Source organism: Notolepis coatsorum (assembly GCF_963971535.1).
Source record: "Notolepis coatsorum genome assembly, chromosome: 1".
NCBI classification, from domain to species: Eukaryota; Metazoa; Chordata; class Actinopteri; order Aulopiformes; family Paralepididae; genus Notolepis; species Notolepis coatsorum.
The window spans coordinates 321,673,721-321,687,707 of NC_140165.1; the positions used below are offsets into that span (position 1 = coordinate 321,673,721).

The 13,987-nt window shown below is 44.5% G+C and overlaps 1 protein-coding gene across 1 annotated transcript in view; it reads left to right on the plus strand.

The window, feature by feature from the left end:
• Positions 1–13,987, plus strand: part of LOC311232161 (stonustoxin subunit alpha-like) — a 112,081-nt gene that overhangs the window by 1,184 nt on the left and 96,910 nt on the right. The window contains exons 2-4 of the mRNA XM_084318861.1: positions 4,295–4,387; positions 11,299–11,431; positions 11,756–11,866. Coding sequence (XP_084174987.1) covers positions 4,295–4,387; positions 11,299–11,431; positions 11,756–11,866 — 337 coding nt within the window. The remainder of the gene's footprint in view (positions 1–4,294; positions 4,388–11,298; positions 11,432–11,755; positions 11,867–13,987) is intronic.

A 13,987-nucleotide genomic window follows, 5' to 3' on the forward strand; every position in this document is an offset into this window, starting at 1 on the left:
TGTGCATAGAGGCAACAACGCTTCCTTTCAGGAGGTGTGTGGGCCCCACTATTAGACTATTTTCCTGCTGAAATGTATCGGATCCTTCTAAAGGCCCAATGCCCCATTGTATGGACAGACCTAGGATAGAAAAAATAAATATATGTATGTTTACATGTGAATGGGCTCGAGGCAAGTGCAATAATGTACAGTGCCTGTCTTGGTCTGCTTTCCTTTTTGCTTGTTTTTCTTTTTTTGTTTTTGCTTGCTTATGGTGTGGATGATGGCATATAGATGAACTGGAGGACCCCCCCCCCCCCTTGTCCCAATGTGTGTTTTTGTAATGTAAGTAACTGTACGTGAAACATCTATAATAAAAAAAAAAATTCAAAAAAGAACTAAAAAGAACTAAATTAGTTCATTTTTGAAACCATGAACTTTAGTTCAACATTTTGAATTATGAACTATGAACTGAACTAGTTCATTTAAAAAAATTTGAACTGTGAACTGAACTAGTTCATGTAGAAAGTGAACTTTCCCAACACTGGCTGAACATATGCATTTGAAGGTCAAGTGGGTTTTATGTGCTGAAGGAAGTTTTTGGTGTGTGTGCGTGGGTGTGTGTGTGTGTGTGTGTGTGTGTGTGTGTGCGGGTGAGTGTGTGTGTGGGTGTGTGTGTGTGTGTGCGGGTGAGTGTGTGGGTGTGTTGTTTTTATGAAGATGCCGTGAGATTTTTGTGTCTCTACTGACTGTTTTTAGTTGACATGTTTTAATAAAGAACATCAAACGTCTCTCTCTCTGTCTCTCTGTCTCTCTGTCTCTCTCTCTCTCTCTCTCTCTCTCTCTCTCTCTCTCTCTCTCTCTCTCTCTGTCTCTCTGTCTCTCTCTCTCTCTCTCTCTCTCTCTCTCTCTCTGTCTCTCTGTCTCTCTCTCTCTCTCTCTCTCTCTCTCTCTCTCTCTCTGTCTCTGTCTCTGTCTCTCTCTCTTGATAGATTAGTTCATTGATTTGATGTCTAATATCTTATATATCTGAGCTCCCATTATCTCTCCATGATGTGCATGCCTTGTTGGGGCCAGGCTCTTTGTCTCCCTACATCCGGCCTCACACACACGAAGACACACATACCAAGGAGGGGCGGTCATGGACATCTGGAAGTCGTTATCCCCAGTCGCCCTCTCTCACACACACACACACACACACACACACACACACACTCACACTCACACTCACACTCACACTCACACTCACACTCACACACACAGATTAGTGACCGCCCAGCCAGGCCCATTACCCCTAGCCGCCTCCTCTACACACACAGGCACACACACTCAAGCACACACACACACACAGACAAGCACACACACACATACATACACACACACACCCCGCCCTTTTCTCTCTGTCCAAGAGGGTATATATGTCATATGATGTGGATGTTTCTTTCTTCTGATGCTGGCGAGGAGCGGAGCCCATAGACCACTACACTTCCGCGTTACATTGAAATCGGGGAGGAGATTGCGGGGGGTGCATATGAATGAATGTGGACGAGAGCCGTGATGTAAGTGGTTGCCGATACGGCTGTGGGGGTGCTAGAGACATGATCGAATAGACGTTTATGCGCCTCGCTCTCCTGAACACGGCGTGACCCATAACTAATCGATCAGAACTAAATCGGCAGAGAAAAAGCCCATTTTAAAGCACCTATTCCGCATGGACATGCGCAGAGTGCCCATGGAGTCTGGACGACGCGGGATGACGCTCGAATGAATGTGGACTGTTCTATCAGAGGGGGGAGCTTCGGTGGCCAATGTCCTTTCAGCCGAACAGGATAATGAAAAAATTATCCCACTAAATGGCCAGACGCGTCTTATGGCGACATCTACAATTACCTCATTGAGTCTCCAGGTAGACTAATATTTATATTTAAGTGCAGCGGTCTGTAGCCACTTACATGACCATCGAAGCTCCCCCCTCTGATGGAACAGTCCACATTCATTCGAGCGTCATCTCGCGTCGTCCAGACTAACACTCTCTCTCTCTCTGTCTCCCCATCTCCCTCTCTCTCTCTCTCTCTCTCTCTCTCTCTCTCTCTCTCTCTCTCCCCCCCCCTCTCCTGTGCCTCTCTATCTCTGATGTGTCCCTCAGTGATTGGCTCTGGCGGCAGAGCAGAGGCGCCAGAGTGTAATGGAGTGTAACTGTCAGAGTGTAATGGAGACTCATACTAACAGGGTCCCTCCCTCTTATTGCACCATAGTGAGGTTCAGTCCAGTGACTGAACTCAGCTCACCCTGTAGCTGCTGTCTAACAGCTTATGCTAATAGTAGACTCAATAACAACAAATATCTCTGATTGTCAGTTTTGCGTATCGGGACTGACCCCCCCCCCCCCCCCCCCTCCGTGTGTTTAGTCTTTACTAAAAGGTTTGTTTTAAAATGTTTTAAAAGTTCAAAAGTTTTTTTTCCTGAGCCTTTTGTCCTATGAACATTTTAAACATAAGGGCATTTTTTATGTGCGATAATACCAATGCTATCCAGTAACCATACTAATCCTCATACAGTGTTCCTACACATTTCAGAACTTTTTTCCTGGCCTACATTTCTTTGATTGAATCTGAAGTTTTTGGTCAGTGTACAATATGAAGTAACTTATGCTAATAGTAGACTCAATAACAACAAATAGCTCTGATTGTCAGTAGGCCATTCATTTTGCGTATTGGCACTGACCCCCCCCCCCCCCCCATGTACATGAAGAGAGACAGAAACACATGTAATTTCTCATTGCAGATGACGTATTATGTTTTCCTTGTTTTGTGGTTTGTACATTGGAGGTGGTTGGGTGGGTGGGGTGGGGGGGATCGGTAGGCGGGGTAGGGGGTAACTGTACATTGGATTATCGACAACCTTACTTGGTCCCAACTAAGAAGAGGGTCTCGTGTATTACTGGGTTAGGACATTTACTGTACATTGGAGAGGGTTGGGTTAGGACATTTACAGGGGCCAGTTTCGAATTGCAGTCTCCCGTAGAGCTCCCTCTGGTGTTGTGGTCGTGGTATTCACTGACCTTTGGGAAGTATTTTGACATGTACATGGGTACCTTAGTCGTGTAGCGTATCTTGTAGACCAGGCCCATTGCAAGTTGCTGTACTCTGTCGTCTACTCTAAGCCATCCTAGGTTGTCAAAGTGGGCAGGGGTGAGGTGGGTTCTAGGGGTAAGGTCAAGCAGTACTGTAGGGGTGGGAATCACCAGTTTCATCACGATACGATACGATATAGATTATTTGGACAACGATACGATATTATCCGATATCACACAGTCTGCCACGATACGATACGATTCGATTCAGGTGCCTGCGATCGATATGAGACAATATTATATGCCCATTTAACACAATCGGTAACATTTAAATCAACAACAAAAAAAGGCAATGGAAATATCATTTATGTGCAGATGAGGGTCTGTATGGCACATCAGTTATAGTATATGTTGCAATAAAGAATTAGGTGTGTGTGTGTGTGTGTGTGTGTGTGTGTGTGTGTGTGTGTGTGTGTGTGTGTGTGTGTGTGTGTGTGTGTGTGTGTGTGTGTGTGTGTGTGAACTATAGAGTTAATGGTTCACCTTTTTACCACCAGAGAGACGACTCCTTTTGCTCGGCATTCACAGGAGTCGGCACAAACAAAGTGCAATGGCCAAGCCTCACCCAGTGCGATCTCATCAACAGCCCAATTGTTTTACTCTGCAACAGATTGGGGCAATGATTATCATTTTGAAAATTACAATATATAAATTAGACATTTTGGGAGTGAGGAGTTCATTTTGTGTTAGGCTGGAAGCACATCTATCGTTTTCCAGTAACCAGCTAGTGTTACTCAGTTGTGTTTTGAGAAATCATGACATGACTTGCAGACTTCTGGTTGGGCAGTCAGAGTAAACGCTAGCGTTTTCTATTGGAAGCAACTTGTGTAGCTAAAGGCACATCAATCCCAATGAAAACCACAAACTGCAAGAAAGCACTTGTGACTCACACACCTCCTGAATAGGCCACAAGAGACAATATAAAACATATGTACACATGCCATACCTCCTTCACTTATTGGGGGGACATATTTATTCCCAACTATATAGCATGTTGAGTTGCGGCCATAATGTGCTCCAACAAGCACCCATTCTAGTTTGTTACTGTTTTGTTTAAACAAGATGCAATTGCCTTTCATGGCCACAGGGTGCCAATCTTACACTATAGATAAAGCTGTCTCTAGTGTAGCTTTAAATGAAGTCCCTAACTAAAACTATTCTTCCTACGTTGATTTGTTCCAGAAACAGCTGGGGGAGAGTCTTAAAGTCCAGGAGAGAGTCCAGGAGAGAGAGAAGGAGCTGAAAGCACTCAGACTGGCTGTGGAGACACTGAAGGTGAGGTCATATGAAACTGGACTTTGAAGAAGAAGTCTTTATTTGTAGCACATTGCTACATCGTCATGCAGCGAACACACACATGCGAGATGGGTGACACATAGGACACGCATGCATTTTTTGGCATTCAGTCGTCTGGTAATCTGAAGGTTCCCGATTCGATCCCAGCTCTTCCTGGAAGCATGCCGAAGTGTCCTTGAGCAAGACACACTGTGCCCAGAGATGGTGTAGTGGTTAGGACCCTACCTCTGGAACCACATGTACCCCTGTTAGCCTGGGATCCAATCCTGCCAGAGCCTTCTTTCCTGTATCTGCCCTATTCTTCATCCCTCTCCACCAGGGCTGTACAGTGCGAGATATATGTCGCACGTGCTACACTGACGTCAGTCTGTGCAATGAATGGATTTACCTCAGTAGCACTGGTGCGATGGCCCGCGTGTGTGGCGCATAAAAAAATAAATAGTGACGGTATTAATAATAATAATAATTATTATAATAGATCAAATTTATATAGCGCCTTTCATAGAACCCAAGGTCGCTTCACAATCAGGACAAAAAATAGGGCAAGGAAAATAGGGGGGGGGGGGGATGAGGGAAGGTAAGGGATAATGGACCCAATCTAAACTAACTGATGGGGAAAAGCCTTGGTGAAGAGGTGTGAGCGGATTTGAAGGTGTCCAGGGTTGGGGCGTTGCGGATTTCGGGGGGGGAGAGAGTTCCAGAGGGTAGGGGACGCCACGCTGAAGGCTCTGTCCCCAAAAGTCCGTAACCTGGTGCGAGGGATGGAGAGGAGACCTAGATCAGAGGATCGTAGGTTCCGGGATGGAGTGTACTGGTGGAGGAGATCAGACAGGTATCGGGGGGGGGGGGGGGGGGGGGGGGGGGGGGGGGCATGGAGGGATTTGTAGGTGAGGAGCAGGAGTTTGAAGGTGATGCGGAACTTGACTGGAAGCCAGTGGAGGTGGATGAGGGTGGGGGTGATGTGCTGCCAGCTAGGGCTTGGTGTGAGTGAGAACCCTGGCAGCTGAGTTCTGAACATACTGGAGCCTGTCCAGGGCTTTGCTGGGTACCCCGAACAGGACTCCATTACAGTAGTCCAACCGGGAGGTGATGAATGAGTGGATCAGGGTCTCAGCCACAGAGTCTGAGAGTGAGGGTCGGAGACGGGAGATGTTTTTGAGGTGGTAGAAGGCAGACTTGGTGACGGATTTGATGTGGGAGTGAAATGAATGTGTGGAGTCAAGGGTGACGCCCAGGTTACGGACTTCGAGAGACGGGGAGATGGAACAGCCGTCAACGTGGAGGAGGAGATCTCCAACCTTCCCGAGCAGTGCCTTGGGGGCCACAACCATGTCTGCTCTGTCTTTTTGCTGTTGAGTTTCAGTAATTTGGTTGACATCCAGGTTTTTATGGCGTGGAGGCATTAACTCGTTATCACTAGGGATGGGTATCGTTAGGATTTTATCGATACTACTACTCTTATCGATACTGCTTAACGGTTCAGTGCTTTATCGATACTCTTATCGGTTCTTTTAGATTATTATTTAAATATTTTTCTTTTTTACAATTTCTTATTTGAACGGCTTAAGGCTATATCTGTACTTGATATTTGTTTGTTGTGTTGCATATTTGAAATAAACTTCAATCAAATCAAACCCCCCTCTTAAAAAACAAAAACCTGTGTTTAACCTGGCCATCTATAAAACATCATGCTAAAACTGTGAAACAAATGTCCTACTCCCCTAAAGAAAGAAATACATAGCAAACATGACTCGTTATGCAATAGTGCTGCTGCTTTTTATTTTGTTAAAATCTTTTAGTTAATAAGACTAAAAAATGACTACAACGATTTCATGACTGCTTCCTGCCCTCGACGGAAGTGCGTCGGATACCTACCTTAACGTAAAATGTTCAACAACAGAACAGATTGCTGCTAATTAAACACTTCATGGAAACGGAGTAACGTTAACGCTATGTCGAGTTCATACGTGTAGTGTAGTATGAATGATGAACTCGGCATAACGTTAACGTTAGTCAGTTTCAGTGTTGCTGGATGGTACACTCTATTAGCTCCGTAGCCAGGGCACGAAGTTGGAGCCCGCCACCCGCCATTGGCGGGCAAATTTTCGGTTTGGCGAGTGACACTGAGAGGTCTGCCCGCCACCTGGCGTGTAGTTCATATCGATACTCTTATTTTGAAAATCCTGTGCGGGTCTCATTTCCGCCCCAAGCGCAGCTCCAGTCATAATATCGATGGCTCCGGCAGTTAGCAACGTTCGGTTCATATGATACTCTTATTTTGAAAAAAAACGTGGCAACGAGTCATATCCGCCCCAGTCCGTGCTTCTGCTCGCATCAACACAGAGGCTCCTATTGCCTCAGGCAGTCTGCTCTAGTCTAGTGCGGACCTCCGTGAGCTAACGTTACTGTTTAAACAATGACCCAGTCAACTATTCACTTTTAGTTTAATACATGAGGCATTGTCTAACGGTATCTAGCTGGCTAGCTACTGATAGCTGCTGATATCAACAAATGCTCCAGCAATAGTCAAGTGCATGATACCTCCGTTCGCTCGGTAGGCAATGTTAGCTCACGTTAGCTCTATATGTCCCAGTTCACTGAGGCGTTGTCTTAACGTTATCTAGCCGGCTAGCAGTAGCTACAGATGGTTCCTGATATCAATGTCTTATAACATTGATTCGATGCGTATTCGAGCTGAGGGCATGCTGAATGTGATTTGACCAAAGCACAGTATACCAATAGGGTCCAGCTGCAGCACCGGAGAATCCTGGCTGTAGCTGGAGGCTACTCGAGTACACACAGACAGTGGACCTGTTTGCAGATAGCAAGCATTTTGACTTGTTGCGTGGTGGCGATGTCTCGCAGATAATACAACTACAAGTATGATTATATAATATATATATTTTATAATTTTTTTTTATATATATATATTTTTTTAATAAACGACTATTTTTTGTACTACTATAACATTAGCTCCCAGTCCCAGAACGGTAGCCAGTTAGCCCGCACCATTCAGGTACTACTATAACGTCAGCTCCCAGTCCCAGAACGGTAGCCAGTTAGCCCGCACCATCCAGGTACTACTATAATGTTAGCTCCCAGTCCCAGAACGGTAGCCAGTTAGCCCGCACCATCCAGGTACTACTATAACGATAGCTCCCAGTCCCAGAACGGTAGCCAGTTAGCCCGCACCATCCAGGTACTACTATAATGTTAGCTCCCAGAACGGTAGCCAGTTAGCCCGCACCATCCAGGTACTACTATAACGTTAGCTCCCAGAACGGTAGCCAGTTAGCCCACACCATCCAGGTACTACTATAACGTTAGCTCCCAGTCCCAGAACGGTAGCCAGTTAGCCCGCACCATCCAGGTACTACTATAACGTTAGCTCCCAGTCCCAGAACGGTAGCCAGTTAGCCCGCACCATCCAGGTACTACTATAACGTTAGCTCCCAGTCCCAGAACGGTAGCCAGTTAGCCCGCACCATCCAGGTACTACTATAACGTTAGCTCCCAGTCCCAGAACGATAGCCACGTGACGTAACCCTCTGCTGGCGCGTGCTGTGCACTACAATCAACTCCGTGTCAGTGTAATAGCAGTCTGTGACGTCACGGTATTGAGAATCATACCGGCGGGATCTCAAGTCGAAATACCCTGGTATACCATAATACCGTCATACCACCCAAGCCTAGTCTGAAAGCATTTCTTGTTAAAGTTTGGATTTTATGTGCCCTGTATGCAAGATTCATGTCCCTTGCCAGTCACATACCTATTTAAGTAATGAACTGCACTACTTGTGGTTGTTTTTAGAGATTTTAGAGACGTTTTATACTCATGCTACAAGATTTTGGCCTGTGCTACAAAACGATCAACCTCTGTAGCACCAGTGTAACTGAGGGGTACAATTCCCTGACTGTATTGATAAGTATGGTATCATTAAACCACTACCGCTTTATGTACTTTAACTACTGGCCATACAGTACATGATATCTAAATATGATGAACACTTTCCACAATGAAATCGGTTCCAGACAAAGTAATTATCAAGTATTTAATGGAGCAAAAGGTACATCATACACTTATATTACATTTGATTGCACTTGTAAGGCAAAGGATTATGCGTAGGCAAATCAACACTGAATGTCCATTCTCTGGTTACGCAGGAGGCAATTATACAACCTGGCTCTTAGGGAATTATATCTATGGTACACTAGTGATATAGCGGGATATACTGGAAGGGTCCTCCCGGTAGTAAGCCGGCAGGGGGGGTAGGAGATCTGTCGGTAGTAGAACGTCTGGTCAACGATGACTAGGGAGACTCCGAGTACAGGAGACAGTGCGATAGCCTCTTGATCCACAAACGAATACAGCTTGGTTCTTTTGTAGACTGTAGCTCCACAGTGAAGAAAGCTAGTCGGCCTCAGGCTGTCTGAGGCGCCGACTCGACTTGACTCCTCGCGGGGTAAATCCAACACTCACAGGCGTCGGCGATTATCCGCTCCATAAACCACAGGACCAAAGCAAATATATATTCCAGCCGCAAAGGGCTATGTAGTCGTCGGGTAGATTAATCCAGTGTACATGTCCATACGGTCCTCGCCTAGGTCTCCTCGGGTGAAAGCGCCATGAGGTCAGCCCAGCCTGGATAAGAACTCTAGCTAACACGAGGAAGCGTTGGAGATGCTGGTCACTATAGAACTCTAACCGCACGATACACCATACACAAATAGACTATTATTGACTTAATAGAAATATGTCGCAATCGACGGTACAGTGCCAAACTCTGACAATTCAGTTATTAATTCGCACGCGGTCTCAATGCTATTCTGGGGCCAAACAGGCCATACTTCACCGCACGTTGTATCGTGGGTGAGGCTTCAACTTAGTGGGTAACATAACTTCTGTATCCACCTGCGCCGTATTTATATGCACGGTGAACAAATAGTGCCACTCTCATTTCTGTCGCCGTATCCCTGGGCAGGGCCGGGGCAAGTACAGACATGTCGTGTCGGTGCCTTTGAACTTGGCTCTGGAGGCCGGTCCCTGGCGCCGGTGGACCACTGTCCAATAGGAGAATGAAATATTATGGGCTATAGTAGGCTAAAGGGATATTCCGTGTATATGTACAAGGAATATACAAGGGATATCAAACGATATACAAATACTATGCAATATATATCAATAAATAAATATATATATTCGGTTTAATCTGATCCTTTGTAACAACCAGTGCTATGTGCAAAAAAAGTTTACGTACAGCCCTGCTCTCCACCATCTTACTGTCTAAATAAAGAAAAAATACTCTCTTAATAATAATAAATAATGGTTTTAATAAAGAAAAAGACACTGACGGAACCAACAAGCAGGTTAGTGCCTTGCATGTTAACCTCAGCCTTCGGTGTGTGTGTGTGTGTGTGTGTGTGTTTGATTGATTGAATACTTTATTGACAACAGTAGGACAACATTTTAACAATAAAAGTGTCATAACGCTGGTCAAATGGATAAAACACAATAAAGCCATGGCTTCTTTCCATTGTGGTCCATTTACATGGAACATAAAAAGGCACAAAAACACGAATGGACATGTACACAGACAGGACACCCTAAAAGTAAGTACAAAAACACCTAACCTGAAAACTCATACAGTCATCTAATGTTAAAAGAAATTAAATAAAAACGCAAACACTTAAAAGCAACTCACGATAAAAAGCGATAAAAACCAAATTAAGACCAATTTGAGTTGCTGCTGAGCCATGATTTTAGGGCCGATTTATATCCGAGAGGGGAGTTCAGGAGTTTTAGGAATGTTGGCAGGGCATTCCACATTACATTAGCAGAGTAAAAAAAATGCGTCTTTCCCCATGCATGTCCTGACTCTCGGCAGGGACAGGTCAGTGGGGCTCCCTCTTGTGGTGTATTTGTGGACATCTCCTACTTTATTAAAATAATTTACTAGGTACTTGGGGACCGTTTCTTTCAGTACTTTAAAAACCAGAAGCATTTTAAGCTGGTGTACCCTTTCCTCAACCCTGAGCCATCCCAGACTGTTAAAGTGGGCTGGCGTTAGGTGAGTCCTAAAGTGAAGGTTGTGCAGGAGTCTCACTAGTTTGTTTTGGGAGATCTAATAATAATAAATAATAATGGATTGGATTTATATAGCGCTCTTCTCTGACTCAGAGCGCTTCACAGAGTCCATTATTCGTTCATACACAGTCATCCCGGTGGTGGTAAGCTACAATTGCAGCCAGAGCTGCCCTGAGGCAGACTCACGGAAGCGTGGCGAATAATCACCGCCTACGGCCCCTCCGACCACCACCAACATTCATTCACATGTATACACATTCATACGAGGCAAGTAGGTTAAGTGTCTTGCCCAAGGACACAATGGCAGTGGGATGGACGAGCGGGATTCGAACCACCAACCCTTGGATCATTGGACGCCCCGCTCTACCCCGCTCTACCACGCCGGCCCACGAGGTCTGGAGCTTTATGTTCATGTGTTTGGAGATGTTACTGTACCATGAAGTACAAGCGTAGTCACAGTGACACTGAGTGAGGCTCCAGCTGGGGTCCTCAGAGCGTTCCTATATATAAAAGAGGACATTAAAAAAAAAGTTTTTTTTGATTAACCTTTGTAATCACTTTGTGCCATCTTTTCGTTAGAAAGTTTGTTGTTTAAAATAAAGCCCAGATAGGTGACCTCTTTATCCTCAATAATGCTCTTCAGGATAAAGTGTGTGTGTGTGTGTGTGTGTGTGTGTGTGTGTGTGTGTGTGTGTGTGTGTGTGTGTGTGTGTGTGTGTGTGTGTGTGTGAGGCATAAGTTGTAAAGCTCTTTAGAAGAAAGTGCTATAAAAGTGCAGTCCATTCATGTCTTTGTGTCTTAACAGAGTTCAGCCCAGACAGCAGTGAAGGCCAGTGAAGGGGTCCTGAACCAACTGGAACAGGAGATAGAGGAGCTGAGGAGGAGAGGGGTGGAGCTGGAGCAGCTGGAGCACGCTGACGACCAGATATCAGGAGAAGGTGATGAATATATAGACTCTTGTAAAACATGAAGATATCAGGAGAAGGTGATGAATATATAGACTGTTGTAAAACATGAAGATATCAGGAGAAGGTGATGAATATATAGACTCTTGTAAAACATGAAGATATCAGGAGAAGGTGATGAATATATAGACTGTTGTAAAACATGAAGATATCAGCAGAAGGTGAGATGAATATATCGTAAAACATGACTGTCAATGCAGGCTACACTCCAGCAGGTTCTATGATAACATATAAACAATGGGCCTCATTCAACAATACTCTCTTATTATTTTTCTTATATTCTTGCTTACCTGTCAGAGGTGGACTCAGAGGTGGACTCAGAGGCGGAGCCGGCTGCCAAGAAGAGGAGAGGAGAGGGAAAGAGTCAGAAGAAAGCTCCACGGGCTAAAGAAGAGGTGGAGAGTAAAGGTACGTCAACGTAAACCTGTCTGTTTCCATGGCTCTTGTTGGTGGTACTTTCTTCTGTGATAATGTAGGGGGAGGGGGGGGGGCACAATATAATAACAGCACAATAAAACTTTATTGTCTACACACAACATAAAACATATTTTATTGGACACACACCCTGCACTCTACCTTATGCACATACACTACATGCAAGACACTTTCTGTAAATAGTTGACTATTTTATCTTACCTCTTTTATATTTTATTTGATGTTACTACTACCACCTATTGTTACCATTCTTGTATTCATTGTTGTTTCTTAATTGTGTACTGTTGAGACTGAGCTCCAAACGCAATAATTTCATTACCTGCAATGCCCCCTGTATTGTTGTGTATTTGACAATAAAGAACTTGAACTTAGTGGGCGGCTACGTGGCGTAGTGGGCAAGGCGCTCGCCACGAATGCGGAGACGCTGGGCTTGCCTGTTCGAGCCCAGCGCTCCACATTGCTTTCAGTTTAGCTGGTCGTCCGTACTAATACACATTGGCCGTATTAGGGGGTGGGAAACTGATGGGTGGGGATCGGGCGTTGTGGACAGCGACTCCTACAGGTCGGTTGGTGCGCCTGCGCAGTAGAATCAGGAAGTTTCGGGGACAGCGTGAGCCTCCCACGCGTTACTCCTCGCCACTGAGAGATCGAGCTGCGCAGGTGAAAAGATGCGACTGCTGTTACCTCAAGTACCGGAGGGGACTTGTGCTATGTATGACTTAGTCCACATTGCAGCCGGCTTGTGGGAGGCAAGAAACAGCGTTCGTGATGGGGAGGGTTGAATTGGACGATACGAAATTTGGATGGGAGAAAAATATAGAAAATGGGAGAAAAAGTGGATAAAAAAAATAAAAATATGCTACAGAAATAACTCAAACTGCATATGATCGGCACGATCCTCAAGCATGTATGCATGAAAGGGGGGGGGGGGGGGGCGGGGGACGTCGTTTCTGATTATTGATTACCAATAACCGCGTTAGCCTCATTAGCCTCATTCATTGATCGGATGGATGGCTATCAAAACAATGCCCGATCGGGATGTACTTTACGTGAAAAAGATCTTACCGTGGGCCGGTGGGACCCCCAAAGTGGATAAAAAAAAAAAAAAATTGAACTCAAAATCCATATCAGTAGAGCACAACACATAACGTGGGTGATTTCATTTAGTAAAATGTTGTGAGTGATGTATGCCTGTAGTATCCTATCTTATTACACTGTCTTTTTCTATTCTATTGTATTATATTCTTACAGCATTAGAAACACTGATCTGTGATTTCAATTAAATCTATGGAACTCTGTAGTATACTGTTAAAACCCTATTGTAGGGTCTTATTCTATTCTATTCTATACCCATCCTTGATTTAAAATCTATGGAACTACTGATGAAATACAAGTAGGGCTGTCCCCGACTAAGGATTTGGATGGTCGACTAGGATTGGCAAAAATTTGCCGTTAGTCGACTATTGGTCGACTTAAAAAAAATAAAAAGTATAATTTCTTTTTCTTCTTTTTTAAATTTTTTTTTTATCATTCCATTTGGGCTGTGGGGGGTGCTTAATGTCTGAAGGAGTCGACTGAAGGCTTCTTGTCCTCTGCAAAAGCATGCAATTGGTCCACTGATGGATACATCTTGATATTTGTCTAGTCTAGTGTGTTCATTAGATGGGTGAAATCCTCTTTCAGTGCCTCTGTGCCTGTTTTCTTAGGCAGTTAGCCTCTGGTATGCGTGCCATTAGCGTTAGCCACGCTTCTAGGCCTCTTTTCTTTTGGAAAAAATGATATAATATATATATATATATATATATATATATATATATATATATATATATTTTTTTTTTATATTCGACTAAGAGGTTGGCCAGTCGACTACGGCTCTTTTCGACCGATTAGTCGACTAATCGATTAATAGGGGTCAGCCCTAATATCTGTATATCTGTATGTTGTGTATGTCATAAATGTCATTATGAATTGAAAATGGGGGACCCTGATGTAAACAAGACGAAAGTCTTTCTCTGGTCTGCATCCCCTTAACACAATCCCGCCCAAGCACAGAGATCTCCGTGTTCGATTCCACCCGTTGAGGACAGAAGGACG